The sequence below is a fragment of the Panthera tigris genome, chromosome D1 (genome assembly GCF_018350195.1).
Source record: "Panthera tigris isolate Pti1 chromosome D1, P.tigris_Pti1_mat1.1, whole genome shotgun sequence".
In the NCBI taxonomy this organism is placed as follows: Eukaryota; Metazoa; Chordata; class Mammalia; order Carnivora; family Felidae; genus Panthera; species Panthera tigris.
The window spans coordinates 113,126,528-113,152,479 of record NC_056669.1 but is presented as its reverse complement, the minus strand read 5'-3'; the positions used below and the strand labels follow the sequence as shown (position 1 = coordinate 113,152,479).

The 25,952-nt window shown below is 63.9% G+C and overlaps 2 protein-coding genes across 2 annotated transcripts in view; both read left to right on the top strand.

Annotated features, from left to right (window-relative positions):
- LSP1 (lymphocyte specific protein 1) overlaps positions 1 to 784 on the top strand; it is a 41,072-nt gene extending 40,288 nt beyond the window's left edge. Inside the window, 1 exon segment of the mRNA XM_042957548.1 lies at positions 338 to 784. The gene's annotated coding sequence lies outside the window, so the exon portion shown is untranslated.
- A 4,712-nt stretch (positions 785 to 5,496) lies between these two features.
- On the top strand, positions 5,497 to 22,029 carry TNNT3 (troponin T3, fast skeletal type). Its single transcript, XM_042957993.1, has 17 exons — positions 5,497 to 5,548; positions 8,458 to 8,490; positions 8,667 to 8,680; positions 9,203 to 9,220; positions 10,270 to 10,287; positions 10,440 to 10,454; positions 11,399 to 11,413; positions 11,629 to 11,643; positions 14,068 to 14,086; positions 16,463 to 16,508; positions 17,768 to 17,884; positions 17,986 to 18,063; positions 18,208 to 18,321; positions 18,419 to 18,528; positions 18,648 to 18,738; positions 20,426 to 20,466; positions 21,890 to 22,029. Exons 2-17 carry the CDS (start codon positions 8,474 to 8,476, stop codon positions 21,942 to 21,944), a joined length of 783 nt encoding a protein of 260 aa, XP_042813927.1. The 5' UTR covers positions 5,497 to 5,548; positions 8,458 to 8,473; the 3' UTR covers positions 21,945 to 22,029.
- Positions 22,030 to 25,952: the final 3,923 nt, after the last annotated feature.

Sequence of the window (25,952 nt, the reverse complement as noted above, 5' to 3'; positions counted from 1 at the left end):
GCTGTGCCTGCTTCAGGGGGGCCCAGGACCCCAGGGACCGCGGGAGCTCTGGGGCAGCCAGGCTAGCGGGAGAGCAGGCGACGGGCACAGCTCCCTTCACCTTGAATCCCAAGTAGGCCCGCGGCCCCGGGGGGGCCCCCGGTGTCAGGAAGCAAGCTTCCAAGGTGGAAGCGGACGTGGGGTTCCGGTGGCTGGAGCAGGGCGGCTGCTCCCGGGGGAGGGGGTGCCGTAGGCAGGGCCAGCGTGGCCACCAGAGACGGGCTGGAGACGCGGAGGGCAGGGGGTAGCCCCCTCCCCGGACCGGAGCCTGACACCCCCACCCATGCCGGTGTTTCAGCTTTCCTGAGACCGCAGACAGCTCGGGCAGCACCCTCCGCCCTCGCAGGGGCGAGTCCAGCCAGACGCCCACCCCGGCCCTGCCACGGGAGCCGCTGCCGTTGCCTGCCTGGCCTGCCCGCGCCCGGCCAACACCCACCACCGTCGCCGTCTCTCCACTCCTCGACCCCCCGACCGCTCTCCCCTCCCGCTCTCTGACCCCCACTCTACCTCGCACAGCAGGGGCAGGACAGGGACTCTCACTGGTGATTGACCAAAGGGGCCGCCCCCGCAGAGACCAAGAGTCCCCGAGGAAGGCCCAGCCTGGGCAGAGAGAGGACACGTGCTGGGGGACCTCCAGGTCAAGAGACACCAGCGCCTGCACCGCATTCTCAGGCCCTGCCCCCTCCCTTGCTCCCGGCTTGCAGCCTTGTCCTCCGTGTGCAATAAAGCTCCTTGTGTGTTCCAAGCGCTGGCTCTGTGTCCATAACTGGGGGGAGCGACAAAGAAGAGGGCCAGCCCGATGGGAAGTCCTCCCCAGCCCCTGGACAGTGGTAGGATCCAGAATCAGACACTCTGTCCTGTTTCATGGTCTTCTGCAGTATTAGACTCTGAGATCTGAGGTGTGTGGTGGCTTAAGTTGGGGCGCATATGATGGGGGGTTTCAGTCTTCCTCTTCCAGAACATCTATGATGCTTCCCTCCTTGACTGGCCAGATTAAATTTTACTGCACCCGAAACAGTGTGCATTTCTGATCTGTACCCCTAGACTGTGAACTCCCTGAAAACAAGACCCACCTTGGGGTCATCCCCCATTCCAGCACCTGGGAGGTGCTCAGTGAGGATTTGGTGGGTGGACAGATGTGGATGGTGGACGGACGGACGGACGGATGGATGGATGGATGGATGAGTGGATGGATGGACAAATGGATGGATGGATGAGTGGATGGATAGATGGATGGATGGATGGATGGATGGATGGATGGATGGACGAATGGATGGGTGGAGGGATGGATGGATGGATGGACGAATGGGTGGGTGGAGGGATGGATGGATGGATGAGTGGATGGATAGATGGATGGATGGATGGATGGATGGACGAATGGATGGGTGGAGGGATGGATGGATGGATGGACGAATGGGTGGGTGGAGGGATGGATGGATGGATGAGTGGATGGATGGATGGATGGATGGATGGATGGATGGACGAATGGGTGGGTGGAGGGATGGATGGATGGATGAGTGGATGGATGGACGAATGGATGGGTGGAAGGATGGATGGATGGATGGGTGGAGGGATGATGGATGAGTGGATGGATGGACGAATGGATGGACAGATGGGTGGATGGATGGATGGATGGATGGATAGATGGACGAATGGGCCGGTGGAGGGATGATAGGTGGAAGAGTGGGTGGACAGATATGGATGATGGATGATGGGTGAAGGAGTGGAGGGATGGATAGGTGGGTGGACTGATGTATAAATAGCAAGATGGGTGGATGAATCTTGGCTAATGGATAGATGGATTGATAGAGAATAGATAGACAGGTACATGGGTGTATGTACAGAAGGTAGTTGGACAGAAAAACCATTGTATGGACAGTAGATGGAAGAAGCGATGGAGAGGCAGTCAGATCAATGTGTGCTGCATGGGTAGTAGGTGGCTGGCTGGCTGGCTGGGTGTGTTGGTGGGCAGACGGATGATGGTTGGATGGACAGTGGAAGGGAGGAAAGAAGGTAGTGAATGTGAGAACGGATGGGAACAAGCAGGTGGGTGGGTGAACGGACCAGTGTGTGAAGGCGGAGACAGGGCGGAGGGAGTGCTCCCCAGCCCTGGGCCCGCACCCAGATCTGACATTGGGCTCTGCTGCCCTTGTCGTCGGGGGAACCCACTGAAGAGCAGGACCACTGGACCTTTGGCGTTCCAGGTCCGGCTCTGCTGGGAACCTCCATTTTCAGAAGTCTCTGTGATTAAAATCGGCCTGCCTCCTGGAGGATGGAGTAAATACGGACCAGTCAGGAGCATTAATGCTCCACCAAGCCACAGCCATCTTTTCTCACCACGGCCCACCTTGGAGACTGCATCCAGGGCCGTCCTCTGCCAGCCGGGGCGCATCTCCCAGCGGGCACGCCGCGTTCTCCCTCCCCACCCAGCGGGAAGGCACATCAGCCTAGGGGAGCAGCAGAGACGGCCACAAAGCCCATGGCGGCACAGTGAGCCGGGATCAGAGCGGAGGACGCCACGGGATGAGAGGCGGCGGGTGGGGGGTGGGGGGGGGTGGACGGTGCCAGGAAGCCAGACGGCCACGCTGCCCTGACCCACCCCGGCCCTCTCAGGAGCCTCGCACCCCAGCCCAGCCTCGGGGACGGGGACCCAGGGCTTGTCTCCTCTGAGTATCTCCAAGCCCGCCTCTGCCGTGACGTAAGACCCTGCCTCTCAGAGCCTGCGGGTCGGGGCCTGCGCGCCAGAAGGGTCCAGAGGTTCAGAAGGGCCCCTGCCCGAGGGGTACCTGGACCGGGATACCCAGGCACTGCCCCCCTGCCATCGGTCCCGCCTGCCCGAGAGCCCCACCCCAGCGCAGAACTCCAGCCCCGCGTGCGGGAGGCGGAACAGACCAGTGACCTACACACGGCAAAGAGGCACCCAGGCTAGTGGGGCCGCAGACGCACGGGGCTGTGGCAGGACCGTCTCTGAAGTGCTGTGTCAGCCGCTTCTATCTGGGGCCTGGCAGAGCCCAAGCCCGTGGGGCTGGCACCAGTGTGGGTGCCCAGGACCTGTTCAAGGTCCCTCGGGCCCCGCCACCCGACCCGTGCAAACCGGGGCCCGGACCAGACTGAGGGGCCCCGCTCTCCCCCGCCACCCTAGGGTCCCCCCTGAAGGTAGCCGGAGCCAAACCGCTCTGGGGCCGCCTCTCCCTGTCCCGGCTTCCTCCCTGCTCTGTGGCCTCGCTCAGCACCTCCGGCTTTGGAAGCCGCCCCCCCACCATCCCTGGGCCCAGGGCCTGCGTGGTCAGTTCTCAGACCCTCTCTGGGGTTGAGATCCATCCTGCACCCCGACCAGGGCTGGGCCACCCTTATCCCTTGCCCCCACCCCGGGCCCCCAGACCCCCGCCAGCCCTCCGGGGAGGCCCCTGCCCTGCCCCTCTCCTCCCACCCTGCCCGGCCAGGCCAGGTGGACCGGGGTGTGGATTACCTGTCGAAGGTTCTCGGAGGCCTGCGGCCTGTCCAGCAGAGCCTGCTCAATGCTGTCCGGCCGCACCACGGGCCTGGTGCCCTGAGGGGGAGGTCACGGATACCCAAAATAAAACCTGTGCTGTTCCTCCTCTGACCTCAGCGCCCGTTCTCTGGCTCGGCCCGTTCACGGGAGAGCACCTGCCAGGGGCCGAGGCCACTGAGCGGGCGGCCGCCCTCCTCTGCTGGCCGAGGAGGGCCACTGCAGGGCCTGGGCGTGCCCGTCGGCAGGTGCCGCTCCTAAGAGCAACAGGGGCAGCGGGCGGCTCCCGGGAGCAAGGTGGTCTGAGCGGGGCTGGGTGTGCACGGGGTTTCCTCGACCAAGCCCCAGCACAGCCTACAGACAAGGCCGAATGGTCCCGAACGTGCTGTCCCACGAGTGTGCCCACGTCTGGGGGGGCAGGGGGTGGTGAGGACCCAGAGGAGCCAGCCTGAGAAGGGAAACCTTACCACAGGAAAGAGGCCACGGCGGCCCCCGGGAGCCTCGTGGGGCCCTCCCTAGAAGTGAGTCTTGAGGTGGTCCCGCTGGGCAGAGTTGGCCAAGGGTCAGCTGTATGTGGCCCCCCCGAAACCCTGGCCCATCCGAGGATCTGGGCAGCTTGGGAGACAGCATCAGACGGGAGGAACAAGTTCAGACGGGAACGGGGGGGCAGGGGGCAGGGGTGTCCCCAGTAACTCCAGCCTCCGCGAGGCAGGAGGGAGAGGGTCCCTGCCTCCCCCTGCTGTGTGACAGTGGGCATGCCTCTCCTGTCGTGGGTCCCTGTGGCCTTATCTCCGACTTGCAGGGATTGAATGAGGTGCCAGCAGAAGCCTTCTGGAAGCTTCTGAGGCCCCAGAGCAGGCAGAGAGCTGGGTGGAGCTGGGGCTGGGGCGTCCCTGACCAGAAGCCTCCTCCGTGTCTCCCCAGGGCTCACCCCGGTCCTGCGCACTGAGCAGACCCCACCGTCGGTGTTCCTCCCTTGCCTGGAGCCCTCGGGTCTGGAAGGAGGTGCCGGCCTGCTCTGACCCCTCTTCGTGTCTCGGTTTCCCTAATCCGAGGGTCAGGCCTCTCGGAGCTCGTGGCCTTGCCAGCTAGTGAGGGGACCATCAGAGGCCCGGGAAAGGTGTCTGCCGGGCGGATGGTGCCATCTGGAGTTCTGTGGACAGAACGGCCAGGCTCCACGGGCACGTGGCGGAGCCCGCCCTGAGCAGCACGCTGAGTCTGGCCTCGGGGAGAGAGGACCTCAGGGTCTGGACCCCCAGACGGCGGCTCCCAGGCTGAAGGAAGGGGTACGGCCCCGGTCGCTGGGGGAGACCCAGCAGGACCGCCAGCAGTCGAGATCCTGTTTGGGCTGTTTCTTCTCCCACCCGTCTGTCCTGTGCCCCAACAGCACCCACGCGAGAGCCAGGCCTGGTCACTAAGTGGGGCGCAGACAGGACAGAGGCCCGGCTGAGGACGCCCAGAGCCCTGCTCTCCACGGCGGTCTCTGGGACGCCAGGCCGCGTGCTCTGATGGAGGACGCAGGTGGGCCTGGGGCAATGTGCCCACGCCCCAGACACCGTGGGGGGTGGGGGGCAGCTGGACTGGGGGAGTCGGGGCCCCCGTCTGGGACCCCACAGCAGCCTGGCCCAGAGAGAGCCTTGGCTGCATCCCTGGGGCCACTCCGTCCCTCCCGTCACCCCTCCTCAGCCCATCAAGAATGTGCCCGCTGTCGGGGGAGTAAAAATAGAAGCTGACACTTCCCGGGGAGGAGGGTGGACCTTGCCTCCGTCTCCAGACACGTCCCCCACATCCGCGCCTCCTCAGGCCTCCTCCTCTGCCGTTCCTATACTTGGTAAGGGGCCTGCGTGGGCACGGCCCCTTCCCGCCTGCCCCACATGCCCGGCCACCCAGCCCCTGGCCAATGGGCTGCTGGGAAAGATCAAATGTCACTATAACATGAGGGCGTGAGCTGAGCGGGCAGTGCCTGAGCCGGTCCTGTCCACAGGGAGCTCTAACCCTTCTCTCCAGACTCAGCCACAGGTCGGTATGGCCCAGGGCTGGGCGGGGCCGGCCCGGCATCTGAGGCACGTCTTGGGTCCCGGGGTGCTGAGAGGGGCCAGGCCGTCGTGTTCGCACATGTCTCAGCTCTGAGCGTGGCGGCCCGGAGAGCCCACGAAGACAGCCCAGGGTCCCAAGGGTGCTGGCGCAGAGGGCGATGCTCTCTGGACGTGGGGGAAGCCACTCTGAACGGGAACGCGACAGCTGGGGTGGCCCAAGGAGGAAGGTGGGGGCTCCCTGGAAGGAACGGGGCAGAGGGCTGGACAGAGGTGCCCAGGAAGGGCGCTGCCCACAGCCCCGAGGGCCCCCGGGCGCCGTGTCCTGCCCGCCCCCCCAGCCCCGGCCCATCTGGGCCTTTCCCCGGGGACTCCAATAAGCCGAGGGCACCGAGGCCAGCCCCTCGCACAAGCTGGGGGTTCTTGGCCTCAAGCAGTCATTGCCTCCAATCCTGGCATTTGTAGAGACGGACACGTCGGGCGGCTTGTGTAATTAATTCATCCCCAGGGGCAGCTCCGTGAGGAGGGGAGGCCGGGACCCTCGCAGCCCCAGGGGCACCTCCCAGAGGTCAAGGACAGGGCCGGACGGGCCCAGGCAGGGGGCGCAGTGGGGACCTGGGCCTGTGTCCTCGCAGGGTGGAGGGCATGCTCCCCAGGGCCCCGCCCCTGCTCCTTGCCCTCCCGCCTCCCCCTGCCCCATGCCGTGGGCTCAGCTGCCCTCCTGACTTCGCCCAGACCGGGCGCCCGCACCTGCTGGTGTCCTCAGCCACCGGGGGAAGCCGGGCCAGGAGCCACTGCAGGATACAGTGGGGGCCCAGCCGGGGAGTGGTGACGCGGCCGGGGGCTCACAGCCAGTGAGGACAGGGCCTCCCACCTTTCCCACCCCATCTCGTCACCTGGGAAGGAGGGAAGGGGGTATGTGTCTCCAAGGAGGTCTGACCTCAGGGGCTATTTTCACTGTCGCCCCCGCTGAGGGATGGGCTTCCTTCCCAGCTGTCGAAATGCCGTCCCTGCCCTCTGGCACCCCCCACCTTGGCCCCTCCCCGACAGACAGTGAGATGAGGGGACAGAGCAGCCCTGTGATGTGTCCTTCAGGGCTCCCCTGGCCAGAGGGGCAGGATGCAGGAGAAGTGAGACTTTGCCAGGGGCTTGCGGGCACCCTGCCCGGGGATACGGGGGTCCTCCTGGGCACCCCCTTGGACACCAGCCCAGAAGGCAGGAAGGCAAGATGCAGGAGGTCAGGCGGGCCTGGGACACCTGCGGGGGCTGGCGGGGAGCTGGCCAGGAGGAGACCTGAGCTCCGTGGCTGCCCTCTCAGCCCCCCTCCCAGCGTCTTGGGTTTCTGGGCAGAGGTGTCTTGGCTAATTTGGGTGCCTATTTCTGGACACCTCAGCTGCCACTGGCTCCTTAAAAATAACCAGCCCCTGGGCTCAGGCCACACCAGCCCCCACTTGAGGCTGCCGACAGGTGTAGGGCCCTGGCCGGGTCGAGGGGGGGCCAGCAGGGCGAGGCCCCGGGCTCCCATGGAGCCTCCCATCCTAGAGAGTGGCCCCTGGCGGGCCGGGGTGCTGGGGACAGGGCCCACGGGGAGAGACGGGGCCCGGGAACAGGGGGAGACCCCAGCTGTACACGAGGCGGGAGGCTGTAGCCGGAGGGGGCACCGAGCCCTCTTCCAGGGAAGAGCCACGCGCTTCCCCGGGCTGGGGTGGGGGGAGCAGCGAGCTGTGGGTTAATTCTGCACGGAGCTTAAATTGCTCTGGGAAAATTAACATTCTTGACAGAGGCTTCGGAAAACTGTTCCCACCTTAGCGCTGTGATGCTCAGGCCTCCTCGGATGATGAGCTTGTGTTTTCTTATACGCAGCTCCCTGGGGGGGCACGGCTATTGTCTTCCACTAAGCTGTGATATGTTGTCATGAACTTTGTGTTTTAAAACCCCGGGCCAACAGTGTGATACAGCTGCTCAGAGCGTTCCCAGGCCCCGGGCCGCCTCAGGCGTGTGCGGCGGCCAGCTCACGGAAAGAGGGTCCCTGAGCGCACTGGCCTGGCGCGGGCCGCACCTGCACACGTGAGCTTCCCTGCAGACATTGACAAATTCAAGAGCGTCCGAGGGGCCTGGGAAAGCAGGCCGGGGAGGGCCAGCCAGATGGGGCCGTCCACTCCGTTCGCGCTCGGGCCCCGGGCTGGGGGCACGCGGCCGCGGCCAGATCCCGTCCCCGTGAGCCCGGGGGGAGGGGGGGGAGACGAGGAGACGGAACGGCTCGTACGTTCTTGTGATTTGGAGAGAGGGGGCTGCACAGGGCCCTGGGGGATGCCCAGGGCACCCCAGAAGGAAGACGTGGGGTCCCTGCAGGAAAGCATCAGTGGGGGAAGGGAGCTTGGAGCTCACACCGGGAGAGGCTGTCACAGGGATGGCGGGGGCCGGGCACACGCACTGGGGGAGCTGGGCTCTGTAATCTAGGGGCTCCTGGGGAGCCCCCCGACCTCGGCCCAAAGGCACAGCCCATCACGAAGCGGGTTTTGAGTCCGCGTCAGCAGGGTTTCCCTGCTGTCCAAAGCAGCCTAGACGCCCCTCCTCGGGGAGTGCTGTACAGAGGATGTCGGCCCTGGGTGGGGGTGGACGCCACGACCTTCCAGCATCCCGTCCAACTCTGCGATTCCAAGCTCCAGGCTGGAGCCGGGGCAGGAAGGGGGGCAGGGTGGGAGCAGAGTCCGGCGAGGAGGGCTGTGGGGGCCTGGGGAGGAGGCCCGCCCAAGGCCGGACACTTGGCCTCCACCCTGTCCTTGGACGTCCCCTCACACCCCCAGCCCTAAGAGCCCAGCGCTCGCCCACGCCAGCACTCCTAGACCAAGGCCTTCCTGACTCTCATCTTGGTCCCCCCCCCCCCCCCCACAGAAACAACCCTCCCACCATGTCGGACGAGGAAGTGTGAGTACCAGTCTGAGTAGCTGCCTGCCCCGTGTGGGCCCCTGGACCTGAGCTGTGTTCAGAGGCCAGAGGACCTGCTGGTGTTTGTTACGAGCCGCTGAGTGAAAGCCCACCTCACCCGTTCTCTCTCTCTCTCCCCTCCCTCTTCTCTCTTTCTTACCCTCTACCCCCAACAGTGAGCAGGTGGAGGGTAAGTGTCAAACCATCTCCTCTCTGCGCCCACCCCAGATGGAAAGCTCACACTTGAGGCAGGCCCGTCCAACTGTTGACAACGTGGCTGTCCTTGGGGACCCCTGGCGGGGAACCCCAAGAAGCGCCACGGTCCGCGGTGGGCGCTAGACCGACCCCCTCTGAACATGGGCTCCCCACTCCCGCCCCTGCGGCTGGGACCCCCTCTTTCTCCAAGGACATGTCCCCGAGATGTGGTCACATGAAAACCCTGCCCCGTATGCCCAGCCTGTCCCGCTGGCTCTCCGGGGCGGCGTCCGGGAGGGGGTCCCGGGCCCTGGCCGCCCCTTCAAGCTCACCCAGCAGGACCTGGGTGCCCCAGCACCAGACCCCCCAGCCCTGCGGGCTTTTCTCCCCTGGAGCTGGCGGCCTCCTCGGGGCCCAGGGACCCCCGGTCCCCCTCCTCAGGGTTCCGGGGCTGGGGCAGCTGGCTCCGGGCCCCCCGCCCCCGCTGACACGGTCCCTGTGTTCTACCCCCTTGCAGAGCAGTACGAGGAAGAAGGTAACTCTGGGAGCCCCGCACGCCCCCCACCCCGACCCAGCGGCCCCGCCGCCCCTTAGCTCACAACCTCCGCTTGCGGCTCGGCCACTGGACTTCGGCTCCCGGAGCCCGTCCGTCGGTTAACTGTGTGTCTCATCATTAACTACTCTCTGACGTCCCTGCTGACCTCCCGTCTCTTAATCCACTAATAGAAAATCCTTCGTTCCTGCACATCCCCGTGGTGCTGCAGGGACTGAGCTGACACGTGCCGGTTAAGACTCCCCCTCACCGACATCAAGGGCCGGGTGGTGTGGACCCTGCTTGTCCCTCTCTCCGTCTCCGTCTCTGTCTCTCGCTCTCTCCGTCTGACTCTTTCTCTCTGTCTGTCTCTGTCTCTCCCTCTGTCTGTCTCTGTCTCTCTCTCTGTCTCTGTGTCCCTGTCTCTCTCAGCATCCCCGCCTTGGGGCATAAGCTTCGGGCCGATCTGGAGCCCCCTCCCTCGCTTGGGCTGGCGTCTGGGGGGGAGGCCCGCGGTCGTGCCTGGGCGGGTCCGGAACAAAGGGGTGCCGCGGCACCCCGGGAACCGTGCGGGAGGCGTCCCCGCACCCTCACCAGGCTGGGCCGTGAGGCGCTCTGGGTGCTATGTTCTGGGTTTTGAACATGTTTTGAAAACACTTCGCTACCCTGACAACGTAAGCAAAACGTTTCTTTTTGTGTCAAAAGGTGGAAAGACTCCTCTCTGAGTGGGACGCGTGGTCCTGGGGAACTGCCCCTTCCCCAGCGAAGGCTCCCCTGCCCCCATTTCCGCCAAAACCCTCCCACACAGACACCCCCGTGTCAGGGCAGGCGGGTGGCCGCGGTCCCACGACCCCAAGGAGGCGGCAAAGGGCCCGAGGGTGCTCACGGGACAGAGGCAGAGTCCAGGCCCCGTTCTCCCGGGCTCACCACCTCCAGCCCGGAGCACCCACTGCCCCTTCTCCCCGAAGGCCCCCTCCCGCCACTGCGCATGCTCCCCCCTAATGACTGTCCTTGTTTCCTCTCTCCCTCCTGTCCCGCGGCTCCCACCTCAGAAGAGGCCCAGGAGGAAGGTAAGTGGGGTCCAGGAGCCCGGCCCCCACGACACCCTCAGCCCTTCTGCCCCCCGCGTGTCCCCACCCCCTAAAGACGTGCCGTGTGCTCTTGGCCTAACCTCTCCTCTCTCCTCCCGCCACCCGCACGCCCGGCGCCCCTCCACCCGCAGAAGTCCATAAAGAAGGTATGAAGACACAGGACTTCTGGTCCCCATGTGGGGCCCGGGCCTGGCTGGAGCCCACGCAGGGCGGGGGAGAGGGCGGGGAGGCAGCGAGGTGCCAGCCAGCAAAGGACTCCCACATGTGGCCCTAACATCACCCACTAACCTCGGCCAACGCTTAACCAGAGAGGGGGGGGGTCCCCGGGGCCACGCACCCTGTGAGAGGCGGGGCCGCGGATGGGCCTCAGGCCCCGGCACGGGGAGACCGGGTCAGTGGAGGCCTGGCCTCACCGTCCTGGAAACATCCCTCCCCTGAGGGTGGGTAACCGAGAGCCCACGGCCGAATGTGACCCCTCGACCGGGTCGGGGCCCGAGCCAGAGGGCGGGTGACACTGTCACTCCCTGGCCACCCCTCCACCATGCCCCGTGGGCCCCTCTTCAGGAGCCGGGCGCACAGCGGCAGGGTAGGGGATCCTGTGCCCGGATGGGCGGGCTGAGCAGCCGAGCGTGTCCCTCGGAGGCTAGACAACAAGGCGGTGGGTGCCCTGCTCTGGGGCCGGCAGGAGGGGTGACCCCTGGGCTATAGGCCCTGCCCTCAGGACTCACGCTGCTACCTTACCAGGCCGCAGCCAGAGGCTGCCAGCCCCCGTCAGCCCTTCCCGGGGGGCAGAGGAGAGGCGGGGACCCCAGTGTCCCCCACAAGCAGGGGTCTGCCACTCCACCCTGAGCCCTGCTCCCGGCAGATCAGCGAGGCAGGGACAGGATCGGGGAGGTGGGGGGCGGCAGTGCCCACGAACGCTGACGGTGCCTTGCTGGCTTCCCGCACGCTCCCCGCCCCTTGGCCTCGGCCGCTGACCCCCCGCCCCCCGAGTGGCAACCGGTGTTTCCATTAACCTGGGATCCTTCCTCCTTTGACCTCTGACCCACGCGTGGTGTTGCCTCTTGTTCCGTGGCCCTCCCTAACCTAGAAGTTCATGAACCAGGTATGTGCCATGACTTCAGTCCCGTGTGGGTGCCTGTGCACACGCGTGACCACGTGCGGGTGTGGGCAGGCACCCAGGGGCCGAGTAACCTACTCACAGTGTGGTTCTGCTGGGCCCCGCCACCCCTCACCCCTGTCCCCCTCAGTCTTTGCCGAGGCTCACAGCTGATTTTCTCTCTCCCCCACCCCCACGGTGCTGTTCTGCTGCTCACCCAGAAGAAGTCCAAGAAGGTATGCCCTGCCCCTGCCCCCCCCATCCCCGCCCTCCCCCACTTGCGGCCTGACTCCCGCCTCCTTCCCATGGGCTGAGGACAAGGTGGGAAAGGTTAGGTCCTGGGTGCTGGCTCCGGTAAGACTGACTGGTGGCCTACAGGCTTCCTCCTGGCCCCCTGGCAGACAGCATTCCGGGGTTGCGGGGATGAGGCCCTTCCTGGGCCCCCGGCAGGCAGGTGGGGGTGGCCAGCCGGAGCCTGAGGGCAGAGCCCACGGCAGGGCGCTGGCCCCCAGAAGAGGATGCCGAGGTCCACTAGGACCCTCTGGACCCGACAGGTTCAGGTGGAGAAGAGCAGAGGGGGAGAGACAGGACAGCGCCTCGCCCTGCCCCAGAGAGCACATCAGAGAGGGGGCGTCAGGAGGGGTGAGGTCGAGGGGAGGGTGGGCGGCCACATGGGGTGAAGCGGAAAGTCAGGCTGGGGCCCCAGGCAGGATGGCGGTGACCTGGAACAGCCGGGGGCCTCGCGTGCAAAGGGGCAATCAGGTCCCACATCCCACCCAGCACCTGGGTCGGGGCCAGACACACCCTTGGTGGGAGGGGGCCCCCGGGCGGGCCGTGCCGGGGTGGAGGCCAGGGAGACGCGGGTTCGAGTCAGGGGCCCGAGCTGTCTGCAGTCCCTCCCCTCGGCGGGGCTGCGGGGGCCTCCTGGCTGGGCCTGAACCCTGAGCACAACCCTGAGCGCGTCTTCCCTTCTCCGGCCTCAGAGAGGCTGCCCGGGGTGGGGGGCGGTGAGGGGTGCTGACCCCGGGCTTGGTGGGCAGATGCTGGGCTGCCCGGGTACAGGGGTCTGGGGAGCAGTCCTGCAGGGGATAGAGGTCACCAGCTCACCCTGGGACCCACCTTGAGACCGAGAGTCAAACAGGCAAGTGGGAGCGGGGTGGGGGGGGGGCTCCACCTGGGGGAGCTTTGCAGCACAGCCCCCCTAGCTCTTGGGGGCAGCCCCGGGACCTCTCCAGCTGGGCCCCCAGAGAAGGCAGACAGCTCAGAGGTACCCCTTCCCCTTCCTTCTGCCCCTTGGTCAGTTTCCTGCTCCCAAATCACCCCCTCCTCCCACCCAGTTTCCCCCACGCTCTCAGCCCCCCGCCAGGGTGCTGTTTGTGGGTGTGTGGCAGGCTCCTAAGTACCCCGGGTGAGCCCAAGCCGAGGGGGACACGTGGGGGCACACCAAGTACACGTGCAGCCGGACCCCCCCCCCCACCCCACCCCTGGTCGGCCAAGGGCACAGGCAGGGGAGCAGGTGGTCAAAGGCAAGCTCTCAGCCCGGCCCCTCTGGGTCATGTAGGCTGAAGGCAGTACGGTGGACCCTTCATCTCTCTGAAGGGCCCAGAGCGGACAGCGAGGCACAAGGGTCAGGCAACTGTTAGACATCTGCAGACCCCAGGCTGTGTCCCCACCAGCCAGGACCTCCCCAAGGCCGGAGGCGGGGGACGGGGTGGTCAAAGGAAGCAGCCGCCGCGGGAGGGCAGCCAGGCCCAGGCAGGCAGGTCGGGGAGGGGGGTAGCGTGGGGACTGGAGATCTCAGCGTGGATGGCCCCACGGCAGGCCCCCCGAAGCACCCACCCTCAGCTGCAAGGCTCCCAAGTTAGGGAGGGTCTCAGCTTTCCCAGATGGGCTCTGCCGGCCCCGGTGGACAGACTCAGAGAAGCCAGGGGCCCAGCCTGCCAGGGACGTCCACTCACCACCAGGCCTCCCCATCACGGCCGCCCTCAGCTCCTGCGTCCGGTCCCCAGACAGCCAGGGCACTGGTGGGGTCCGGGTGCTGTCCCTGGCTGGCGTCGGCCCCCATGGCCCCCGTACCCTCGGCCCCCGCCTCCCCAGAGGAGCAGAGGGAGGGTGAGGGAGGCAAGGGCCCCTGGCCGGACCCTTAGAGAGGACACACTGGGTCTGTACCCCTCTCCCTCGCCCGCCTGTCTTCCTCCCGATGGCCAGGCCGGCCGCTCGCATGGCGTCCACCGTGGGGCACAGCTGCCCAGGCCTCGCACACACTGTCCAGTTCCTATTTCTGCCCGGCACAGAGGTGGGGCGGTCAGAGGGGACCAGGCGCCTGGACAGGGGGTGCCTCCTCTCTTCCTCCTCGATCCCCCGAGGACGCCGTGCCCCTGGAGTCCGTTCCCTCCTTCCTCCCTCGTTCCCCCTCCCGTGCCACATCCTGGTCCACACGCCCGAGCTCTCCTCCTGGGACCCCACAGGGACTTTCTCTTGCTGCTGGCGGGCAGGCATATGGGTGGTAGGCTCGGCTGGAGGGGGAGAGGCAGGCGGGCGTCCAGGCAGGAGCCCCCAGCCCCCAGCCGGGTGGCCCCAAGGGGCCTGTGGGCAGGAGCAGGCCACCAGGCTCATCCGGTCTCTCTCCCCTCTCCCCATGCCGGCGCCGCGGTGTCCAGAGGAGAAACCGAGACCCAGGTGAGTGTGGGGCCCGGGCAGGGCTGGACACCAGGGTGGGCTGGAGGCAGGGGGCACCTGGGAAACTGGGGTCCCGTGGAAGACAACGCCTTTGGGCTCTGTGGGGGACGAAACCCCAAACCCCTTCGAGAAGGTGGCTGCTTCTTTGCTCCCTGGTTGGGTGTTCAAAGCTCTAGACATCTGGTGAAGGTCCTTGATGAAAATGGGGTTATTTGGTGCCTTCCCCCCAGGCGGGGAGCAGAGACGATCGCTGGGGGTACGGTGGGGCGTCCCCACCCATTCGTCCAGTGTGGGCAAGGAAGGCTTTCTGTAAGAGGAGGCTGGGGGGCCAAGGGAGGACGGGGAACAGGGGGTCGGGGGAGACAGGGCAGAGAGAGGGAGGCACAGCGGAGCTCCCCTCCTGCTCCCCGGCCCCCACTGCGCGCGGCCTGCGGTGGGGTTCTCCCGGCCCTAGACGTGAGGCACCCTTGAGAGGGGCTGGAGGGAGGGTCTTGCCCCGTGGCCCCTTCAGAAGAAAACCGTGAGCGGACCCACCGCCCCCACTGGGGCCTCTGGGGAGCCATCGTCCTGGTCCGGATGGTCTTTCCCTCCTTTGACCTGCTTGTGAGTATTTCAGGGATTTGTTTTTTTAACCCAAGTCTTCACCAGCACGTGCCCGGGGTTCGCGCCCACCTGAGGAGCGCTCCGGGGTCCGGGGGGCTGCGGCGCGCTCCGGGTACAGCCAGCATATTTCCACCCACTGCACTTTATTTTTCTGCTATTTTAAATAAAGCTGCCGGGTCACAAGATATTTTCTAGCTTTAAAAAAATGTTTGTGTTTTCATTATGAAAATAAAACACCTCATTAAAGAAAATTTGGAAAATACGTAAAAGTCCAATGAAGAAAGAAAATCATCTATAACTCTCCCCGCCCGCCAGCCAGACTGCGGGAAAAGGCAGAAAAGAATAAAAGCCTTACTTCTTCCTACTCTTTCCATGCATAGGGCTCGGAAAAAAAGATTTAAACTCTGAGCCGTTTTTCAAACATCGTACTGTCTATACAACCTTCAATTCTGCTGTTTTAAATTTTAGCACTATTCATAAGTATTTTTCCATGTTTTTACATAGCCTTCTTAAATATTTTGAATGGCCACATAATATTCCATCAATTGGACAAACCATAATTTCTGGAACCGTTCGCCTTCTGCGGGACATTAAGGCTTCCCCCAATATTTTACTATCATAAATAACGCTGGGTGGAAAGCGTTTTCTGTCTTTCGGGTTATTTCCCTAGGCCACATTCCCAGAACTGGAATTACTGGGTCAAAGAGTATGAACGTCTTTCAGGCTTTTGACGTCCGTTGCCAAATTGCTTTCCACGGGGGCCGTGCCAGCGCGGGCTCCGACGTGGACGTGAGCGGGTCTGTGCCCCACGCTGCCGCGCCCGGGGACACTGATGGATGAGGAGGGCCTCTCGGGGCCGCTTCTGCTCCCATGCCTCCGATTACTCCGGGAGAGCCTCTCCCGCGCACTGCCTCACTGGCCGTCTTTCTTACCGAGACCTGGCATCGTGCACCTTCTGCCCATTTATCTAACGGCAAAGGCGTCTGCACGATTTCTCAGCCATCGGTCTGCACAAGGATATAAGTCTTCTCTGTACTCGCTGAAAATATTTTTCTAGTCTGGGTTGGGCTCCCCCCCCCCCTTCCAATTTTTGCTTTTTTTTCACATACATAAGTTTTTCATTTGCATGGAGTCGTCTGGCCATCTTTCCCTTAGCGGGACCTTCTGGTGCTGCCGAGCTTAGAAAAACCCTCTCCTGTTCCAGCATTTGGGTCCATATTCAGACCCACTTTCTTCTGTGGCTTGTTTCAAACAACCGTTGTTGTCGTAACTCTTTGCTCCATCTGGAATGCACTGGGGGCAGGGCCCGGGATCCGGGGGCCTCGTTTCTTCCTCAAACTGCTTTCTGTCCAGCCCCCTTTCTTTGGGTCCCCAGGAAGACAGTTTAAAGAGGGGCCGGAGACACAAAAAGCGTCAGGATGGCCGTTCCCGACCACAGAGGCCAATGCCCCTCAGGGGTCTGCAGTGGCCAGCCTGTGTCTGGTCTGGCATGCCTGCGCTTCTTTCTTTGTTTGAGACTGAAGGAGAGAGTGCCCTTCCTGGACAGACGGGGGTGAAACAGCCCTTTCGATGTCCAGATGTTGGCAAAACAGAGGGACGCAAAGAGGCTGAACTCTTCTCAAAGGGGTCAGGCTGCTCTGGGGACAGTGGGTTACACGCCTGACCAGGACACACACACTTGTCCTCAGCTGGGTGCCCAGGGGGAAGGGTGGGAGGGCCAGACCCCTGGTAGGTCTCTACCTACCCCTGCTCACAAGCCTCTCTCTTCTTCAGACTCACTGCTCCTAAGATCCCGGAAGGAGAGAAAGTAGACTTCGATGTAAGTTTATGGGACCCGGATCAACATGGCCTCCATTCTCAGACCCCCAGCCTTCAGCCTACAGACAAGGCCTGGGAAGGTCATCTGCTCTCAATCAGCCAGAGCCAGAACCTCCTGGTTCCAGGAAACTCTGCCTTAATTTATTTCTGGACCAAAGGAAACTCCCACAGTGTCAAGCATCTCTCTTCCCTCCTCTCCCATCCACCCACCCATCCATCCACCCATCTGTCCATCCATCTGTCCACCATCCACCTACCCATCTATCCATCCATTCACTCATCCATTCACCCATCCATCCAACCATACATTCACCCATCATTCGTCCATTCACTCATCCATCCACCCATCCATCCAACCATCTGTCCATCATCCATCTACCCATCCATCCAACTACATATTCACCCATCATCCATCCATTCACTCATCCATCCACCCATCCATCCAACCATACATTCACCCATCATTCATCCATTCACTCATCCATCCACCCACCCATCCAATCATCTGTCCATCATCCATCTACCCATCCATCCAACTACATATTCACCCATCATCCATCCATTCACTCATCCATCCACCCATCCATCCAACCATACATTCACCCATCATTCATCCATTCACTCATCCATCCACCCATCCATCCAATCATCTGTCCATCATCCATCTACCCATCCATCCAACTACATATTCACCCATCATCCATCCATTCACTCATCCATCCACCCATCCATCCAACCATACATTCACCCATCATCCATCCATTCACTCATCCATCCACCCATCCAACCGCTCATCTGTCCACCATCCATCTACCCATCCAACCATCCATTCACTCATCCATCCACCCATCCATCCACCCGTCCATCCTTTCACCCACCCATCCGTCTGTCTATTCAATAAACTACCTCACTCACCAGTTTCCTCTCTGTCTGGCCCATGTGGAACATCTCTGAGGATGATAGCGGGGCCAAGTCAGAGCCAGTCCATCCCAGGAGTGCTGATGACCTCAGGGCTTGGCGGGGCCCCGATTTACCCACAGGGAGGGCAAAATTCCTACCCTGGGGCTAAGGGATCAGGTCGCCTTTGGGCCTCAGGAGGGCAGTGATCACGGGAACATGGTGAGGGCAAAACGTCCCTGGCCACCCTCGTGTCGGCCAGAGGAGACAGGGCGCCCCTGCCGGAGCACGGGAAGGGGCCGCCTGCCGCGCGGGGGGGTCAGGCGGGAGGAGCTGGAGACGAGGGGCCTCTTCCACCCACAGGACATCCAGAAGAAGCGCCAGAACAAGGACCTCATGGAGCTGCAGGCTCTCATCGACAGCCACTTTGAGGCTCGGAAGAAGGAAGAGGAGGAGCTGATCGCTCTCAAGGAGAGAATCGTGAGTCGGGGCCCTTCTGGGGGGAGGCGGGGGCGGGCGGGCGCCCCGGGAGGGGGCGCTGGGGCTGGCGAGGCGAGGTTGACCTGCTCCTCCCGCCACAGGAGAAGCGGCGTGCGGAGCGAGCCGAGCAGCAGAGGATCCGGGCCGAGAAGGAGCGGGAGCGCCAGAACCGGCTGGCGGTGAGCCGGGGGCCCCTTCCCCGCCCGGGACCCCGCGCCCGCCGGTGACCGGGGCCACCGGCCGGGCTCCCCCTGTCCTGCGCGGCTGCCCCGGGCGGGTCCCCGAAGCCCGGCACTGAGGCCTCGGGGACGGGGTCTCTGCAGGAAGAGAAAGCCCGGAGGGAGGAGGAGGACGCCAAGAGGAGAGCGGAGGACGACCTGAAGAAGAAGAAGGCCCTGTCCTCCATGGGCGCCAACTACAGCAGCTACCTGGCCAAGGTGAGCGCGGGCCCTCGGAGCCGCGGCGCCGACCGGCCTCCTGTCGGGGTGCGGCGCGCCCCTCCTGAGGCCGGGCCCCTCTGCCATGTCCCCTCAGGCCGACCAGAAGAGAGGCAAGAAGCAGACGGCCCGGGAGATGAAGAAGAAGGTTCTGGCAGAGAGGCGCAAGCCGCTCAACATCGACCATCTCAGCGAAGATAAGCTGAGGTGGGGCCGGGAGGGGGCGGGGCGCTGGCTCTCCGTGGCCACCCGAGGGGGACAGCGGGTGGCCTGCGTCCCGCCTTCCGGCGCTTACCGGCCTCGCCGCGCCTTTGCCGCCTTCCCAGGGACAAGGCCAAGGAACTCTGGGACACCCTCTACCAACTGGAGATCGACAAGTTCGAGTTTGGCGAGAAGCTGAAGCGCCAGAAATATGACGTGAGTGCGGACACCTTGGCCCTCGGGTCCCGGGGCGGCCACCTCCCTGCACCCGCACGGCCTCGGCGCCCGGGACGCCCACGAGGGCCGTCCTCACGGGGCCTGGCCGCAGGCACCCTCTGGGGCCGCCTCCGTGTCCCAAGAGGTCGGCCTCGCTCTGAGGGCCACAAGAGGAGCGGAGGGCAGAGGGGCCTCGGGGTCCAGGCTCCGAATCGCCCGGAGCCGGTGGACAGCTCGCCCCAGTACAGCACAATTTCCTCTAGCACCAGGGTGGCCTCCTTGGATCCCCTGGGGAGGCCCAGGCTCAGGTCCCCAAGCTGTCACCTCCTCGGGTCAGTGCAGGCAGGAGGGCACGCACCCCCCTCCAGCAGCTGGGAAAGGGGTCTGGGACTGAGTCCCCGGCAGGGTGGCTGCCTAGAGCCGCCCGGGAGGGGTTCACACCTCGGAACAGCGGCCCTGTGCAGATTCTGTCTCCCTGACGCCCCTCCAGTCCTGGGGAGGGGGCGCCGCCCTGGTGGCTGGGAGCTAACCTGCCCTGTGCACACGCGACCCCGCCCCGCCAGCTTCACCATCAGGGGCATGGTCCCCGCCGTCCGCTGTCCTCCAGGGTCCCTGGCGGGAGACGGCGCACACCCCAGGGGCATCTCCCACGGCTGTCGGCACAGGCCGCCGGGAAAGCGGGCGTCCGGTGACTGGAGAATGCGGCTCCTTCTCGGGAGCCGCGACGTAGGGCAATTCGCCCGGTCCGTCTCAGTTTCCTCACCTCTCCTGGAAGGAGGAGGGGCACCGGGGCCGCCCCCGGAGCACGCGTGTCCCTTCCGCGCCCGGGGTCAGGGACACCGCCGCCCTCTCCTGACGTTCCTCTGGGAGGCCCGGCGTGAAGGAGGGGGCTTCACCCGCACGCGGCCCCCCTCGGGGTCCAGGGAGTCGAGTCGGGCACCCAGTGCCTCCCGACACACCTGTGAGCGACCGGCAGTGGGTCCCCGGGGGCTGGAAGAGCCACGAGGGCCCCCGCCTGGGCTCGCCCAGCACGCGGCAGGGCCCCGAAGCCTCAGCCACCCACCCAGCCCGCTAACCATCTCGGTCTTTCTAGATCATGAACATGCGGGCCAGAGTGGAGATGCTGGCCAAGTTGTGAGTAGCCAGGGTCCACCCTGGACCGGGCTCGTGGTGTGCAATGCACGGTGAGCCTCTCGCATGGCAAACCAGGTTCGTGGAGGATGGCAGCGGAGGGCACGGGGACGGAGGCCGGCCTCCCGACCCCGCCTCCTCCCTACCACCTGCAGCCCGCGGCTTCCGAGGTCGCCCTGCCGTCCTTGCCGGCAGGCGGGGAAGGGCCTTGCCCGCCCCAACCAAGCCTCTCGGGCGTCAGGAGGAGGGAGCGAGAGGGCCGGCTCCGACCGGAGTCAGGGGCTCCGCGCGGCTCGCCTCCCTCCCCACGCCCCCGCCACGCGTCCTGCCGCAGGCCCGCAGGTAAGTGGCCGGCTCCAGAGCGGCTGCGTGTGTCGGCCCAGGTCTCCAGCGCAGGCGGCCCAAAGTAAGTCAGAGGCACGAGCCCCGGGGCCGAGGGCCGCTGCCTTCCGAGCAGAGGAGCCAGGGCGCAGTAAGGCAGCAAGGCCTCAGGCGAAGAGGGCCACCGGCCCGGCCCTGCTCGAACTGCCAGGTAAGCCACCCGTATTCTTCACAGATCACCAACCTCAGGAGCCGCATCGATCAGGCCCAGAAGCAGTGAGTAACCCCCCCTGCCCGTCGCTCTGTGCCGGGCACACGGTGCCAGGGGGCTGGCCGGCTGCCGCCCCCCTGACCGGGGCCCGGCGCTTTCAGCCGGTCCCAGGGGCCGCCGCCCTCGACGGTAACAACACTAACTGGTGGGCCACTGGCCCCCGCGTGTCTGGGCCCCGCACCCCCCGGCCTGCAGCCTCCTCTGGCCCCTCCTCACCCCAGAGCCCCGGGAGGAGGCCGCCTGGGGATTTGGGCCGTCCTGGGCCACCACCCCGACTCCCCAGCCGAGCGTTGCTCCGGAGGCGACCTGCTTGGCTGCGGGCCTCCCTGGCCCCCGTTTCTTCAGACGGTGAGCCCTCCGTCTGCAAAATCACCCGAGGTCCGTGGGACCCACGACCACAGACGCCAGGAAAGGCCTGGAGGAGCCCGCCGCCCCCAGGGTGGGCGCTCCAGTGCCCCCTGTGCTGGGGTTTTGCCTCCCAGTCTGATCACTGAGCCCGTTCACACCCCCACGGAGTGCAGTGTCCCCAGGACCGCTGGCCGTTGGGTTTCTCTCCCTCCCCCACTGGCCCCTGACTCCTTGCTGCCCCCAGGGCTGGGCTCCTCCGCCCCAGGGGACTGGCCAAGGGGACACCCTCCTCCCTGGGCTCTGTCATGGGGGTTGTGGCAGGCCTCGTGAGAGCCCTTCTGTGTGTGCCTGTGTGTGTGCGTGCATGTGCGTGAGGGTTCTCAGGCTGGCCCCTGCAGGACGCGGGCCACGGGCATGGCCACCAGCACCAGGGTCTCCCCTGAAGCCACAGCCAGGAGTTGTCCCCAGAGTGTCAGCTTCTGGGACCCACACGGCACCTTGACCCGGCACCCAGCTCCCTGCTGGCTGCCTGGTGTGCAAAGTCAGTCAGACAGGGTAGGCTCCTAAGGACCGCCATCCGGCAGGGCGCTGACCTTCCAGGCCCCGAGTCCACGAGGCCTGGCCTGCTGGCCCGGGGTCAGGGAACAAGGGACTGTCCTCAGCCTGTCCCGCCTCAGGAAGGCTGTGATCTGGGACGCACGGCACAGGCTCTTGCCAGGCCAAAGTAGCTGGGACAGTGAGAGCCATCTGTCCAGACAGCTTCCCTGGCAGGCTCCGGTCTGCCCGAGGGTGGCCCCCCGGAGCCCGAGCCCCTGGCAGGGGTTGGGGGGTGCCCTGGGCTCGCCGTTCCCTCCACTAACCACACTAACCGTCCTGGCACAAGGCGCCCAGGCCCAGCCGGGCCAAGTGCAGGTGAGTCAGCACTGCTTGAAATGTGTGCCCGGGGCTTGGGTGGGTGGGCTGAGCTGTCGGGGCCGGGGGGCTGCCGGGGGCAGGGGAGGGGGGCGCTGAGGAGGATCTGGGCCAGGGCCCCAACCTCCCCCCCCCAGCCGCTCAAGACCAGCTTGCTTCCGTTTGCAGTAGCAAGAAGGCCGGAGCCCAGCCCAAGGGCAAGGTCGGAGGGCGCTGGAAGTGAAGCAGCCAGGGAAGCTTCCGGAGGCAGAGACCCTCGGCCCGTGCAGCCCACGCAGCCGCGCCCGGCCCCCAGACCCACCCCCGGGCACCCCCCATGTCTCTGTCCTTGCTGCCCCCACCTCCTGGGGCCTGTGAATAAAGCTAGCAGGCTCCCCTCCGCTAAGTGTGTGCTGACTCCTGGACGGGGGGGGGCCCTGGGGGGCCTGGAGGAGGGGGCCGGGGGGTGGCTTGGGAGGACAGGAGCGTGGGGGTGGTCACCCCGCGGGCCGAGGGCCCGCGAGACACTGGGCGCTCAACTTCGGGGTCGGCCCGGGAGACGACCGGGCCCTGGGCCCAGGTCTGGGGCGCCCCACCCCGGCTCTGCCGGCGGCTTCCACATCTGTCCCCCACCCTGCGGCCCACATGCCCCTCGGTTCCCCGCCTCAGCTGGGGTCTTTGCCCCCAGCCCCCGCCGTGAGCGGTCCCCCGCCGCCTGGGTCGGCTCTGAAGCCAGGTTGGGGTGGGAGACCTTGGCTTTGGGAGGGTGTGGGAGGAGGGGGGCCGGAGCACACTGGGAGAGCTCACAGGCGTCCCCCGGAAACGTGGGGGGCAGACGCAGGGTCCAGAACAAGGGGGTGCACTCAGCCTGAGGGGCCTCTCGCCCGCGGAGGAAAGGAGCAGGAAAACACATTTCAGCGAGGGCAGACACAGCACACACAGACCGTTCTTTCTATATTATCAGACGGCACAGTGCACAACTGTGTAATAAATTTGAAAATCCTGACCAAACAGAATTATGGAAAATATAAATCACGAAAATTGGACGGAGACGTAGAGCCTCGCACAGCGAAGCATTCACGGAGGCGGCTTCAGAGCCCGGAGCCGCCCCTCGGGAGGGCTGCGCGGAGCCGAAGAACCCGAGAAGCGCGCCTTCCAGAGAGCCTCGGGGCGGCGGGACCCCGGGGCAAGGTCGAACCCCCAGGCGGCACGTGCTCACCCCAGACACAGGGCCGCGCCCCAGACAGACGCCCGTGGCGCGTGTGGGCGCCCCCCCCCCGCACACGCTCACAGATACACAGGCACGCGCGGGCCCCCCCCACCCCCGCGCCCCCCAGCCCCCGGCACACCCGTGGGAGCAGGTGAGATACACCAAGCGTGGCCCCAGAGCCTACTGCAGAGACTCCAAGGTGAAGGCCTTCGCCGCACAGACGGCAGGATCCGCCCAGCCCACGCCGCCGTCCCACCGCACGGCTTTCTTCCGAGAGGCGACAGCTGCCTGGGGAGACGGTCAGCCCGGGGCCAGGAGGGTCGGCTCACCCCGAGTTGTGCAGACACGGGCTGCCGGGAGCTGACCAGAACGCGGGCAACCACGGGCAACACGGACAGGTCCGGGATCTGACCGGGAGGTTTGAAAGCACATCCCAAGTCACCCACGGGTCAGGAGGATCAGAGTAGCGGGGGACAGACTTGAACCAGACAGTCAGGCGTGGAAGACGGGCATTGGCAGAAGCCTGTTCCTCCACCGGGGCACTTGGGGGGGCTCAGCCGGTTAAGCATCTGCCTCTTGGTTTCCGCTCAGGGCATGATCTCACGGATCTTGAGCTCAAGCCCCACGTCGGGCTCTGCACCGACAGCTCGGAGCCCACTTGGGATTCTCTCTCTCTCCCTTCTCTCTGCTTCTCCCCTCCTCTCTCTCTCTCTCTCTCACTCTCTCCCAAAATAAATAAACTTGAAAATCTAAAAAAAAAAGAAAAAGAAAAAGAAGAAGGTTGTTTCTCTAAACCAGAGTACACATAAAGCATTTTAGAAGCTGCCTGGGACCAGCGCTTGGAGCCAGCAGTCAGCCCCCTGCGGCCAAGTGGACCCAGGCAGGGAACTTATTAGCGTGTGTTTAGAAATGTCAACACATCTGGGGCTGAGCCTGGAGGCCGGGCTCTGCCAAGCAGCGGACCAGGCTGGAAAAGCAGGGGAGAGACCCCCCCCCGCCCCCCGCCAACCGCTCGTGTTAAACATCTAATTCAAGAAATCAGAAGATGGGGCGCCTGGGTGGCTCAGTCGGTTGAGCGACCGACTTTGGCTCAGGTCACGATCTCGCGGTCTGTGGGTTCGAGCCCCGCGTCGGGCTCTGTGCTGACAGCTCGGGGTCTGGACCTGCTTCGGATTCTGGGTCTCCCTCTCTCTCTGCCCCTCCCCCGTTCACGCTCTGTCTCTCTCTCAAAAATAAATAAACATTTGAAAAGTTTTAAAAAAAAAGAAAGAAAGAAATCAAAAGAGCCAAAGATTGGTTTTGCAAAAGAACTAGTGAAGTGGTCCTACTTGAATCACCAAAAATACTAAGAACTTTTTTAAATGACGTCACGACCGAGGGGGTTCCCTCTGATGCGAAGGTAGTTTTATATTGGCAAGCAAGCCTTCCGGGGGATTCTTGAGACATTCACCGAGCGGAGGCTTGGGGGAAACCTGGGGGAAACAGAACACAGTCAGTGAAGGCGATTCTCAGCCAATTAAGAGTCGAAGACGGTTTCCTTGGAGCGAGGAAAGCATCTTCCAAACGCCTACAGCAAACATCGCCCTCAACGAGGAAATGTTTCAAGACTCAGGCAGGAATGTCACCTGCCTCCTCACAGTCCGGGTGTCTCAGCCAGAGCTTCGGGGCGAGAAAAATAAACTGCCAGAAAAGGGGGTCAAGAGGCCAAGAAAAATTGTATCTTGTCCTACCTACTTGTGCCTTAAAAAATTGCCACCATTTGGGGCGCCCGACTGGCTCGGTCAATGGAATGTGTGACTCTTGGTCGGGTTGTGAGTTCGAGCCCCACGCTGGGTATAGAGAGTCCTTAAAAAGAAAATCTTAAAAGAAGTTGCCACCATTCACAACCAAATAGTTGTCTACCAAAAAAACCCCCAAGAAAATAAAATCTGCAACTCTAAATCAGAATGAAGAGTTCTGTATAGGTGTGCGCGAGCATAAGATAGAAAGATCGAGAGTTAGGCGACAGTGTTTAAAAATACCATTTACAACAGAAATGTGAAAACATACAATAATAAGTACAAATCTAGGAAAACATGTGCAAGACAAGCAGACAGATGATAAAATCGCATTATTGAAAAGTATCTAAACAGCATGAATACCTACAGGCTATTATATGTTCCCTAAGACGAGGAGTAATGTATCAAAACTATTTGCTCTCTCTAAATTAATCCACGAGTTCAGGGCAACTCAACCATGTTCCCGCAGGGATCCACGTAAATTCATGCTGAGTCTAAATGTGTGCAGAAGGAAAGGGGACTGTGGACAGACCAGACCACGTGAGGGGCAGCGCCGGCTCCCAGACGGACACAGACACGGACATGTGGACACAGACGTAAGTATGGACACAGACACGGACAGGGATGTGAACATGGGAACAGACACAGAGAAGGACGCAGTCACGGTCACAAGCACAGACACAGGCACAGACACGGAGGACAGGCACATGTGCGGGGCCATGGGCGCGCCTGGTGTCGGGGGCGTGGGGGGCGTGGGGGGCCCGGGACGGACCAACACCGCGAATAGTAAAACAGTGCGCCTGCCTCTTCACACCGACCACCGAAAATCAGCCCCCCTGCCAAGTGAAGACCTAAATCTGAGAAGGAAAACATTCCAAGTTTCAGGAAGCAGCTATAGGAGAGCATAGCTCCCACTAAGGGAATTTCTTGAACCAGGCGTAAAACCTCCGCACCGTGAAACGGGAGTTCAGTGAAGTCCAGAGGCATAAAGAAAGTCTTAAGAAGGTGAACCTCTCCAGGTTAGGAAGCAGAGCGCAGGTGAGCCAGCTCTCAAGGCCTTGGTGGGTTCAGGGGCCCTGGACTCAGGCAGGGCCACGGAGCCAGGGTGCGGTCCGGCAGGCAGAGGGGCTTCCCGGGAGGACACGGGCCTCTGTCCTGCTCCCTTCACCCCTCCCTCCCGAGCTCCAGGGACAGGCAGAGGGTCACCATGAAAGCTCATTTTGGTGACGTGGGCTCCGGACAAGGGACTCCGCGTGGGTCCTGC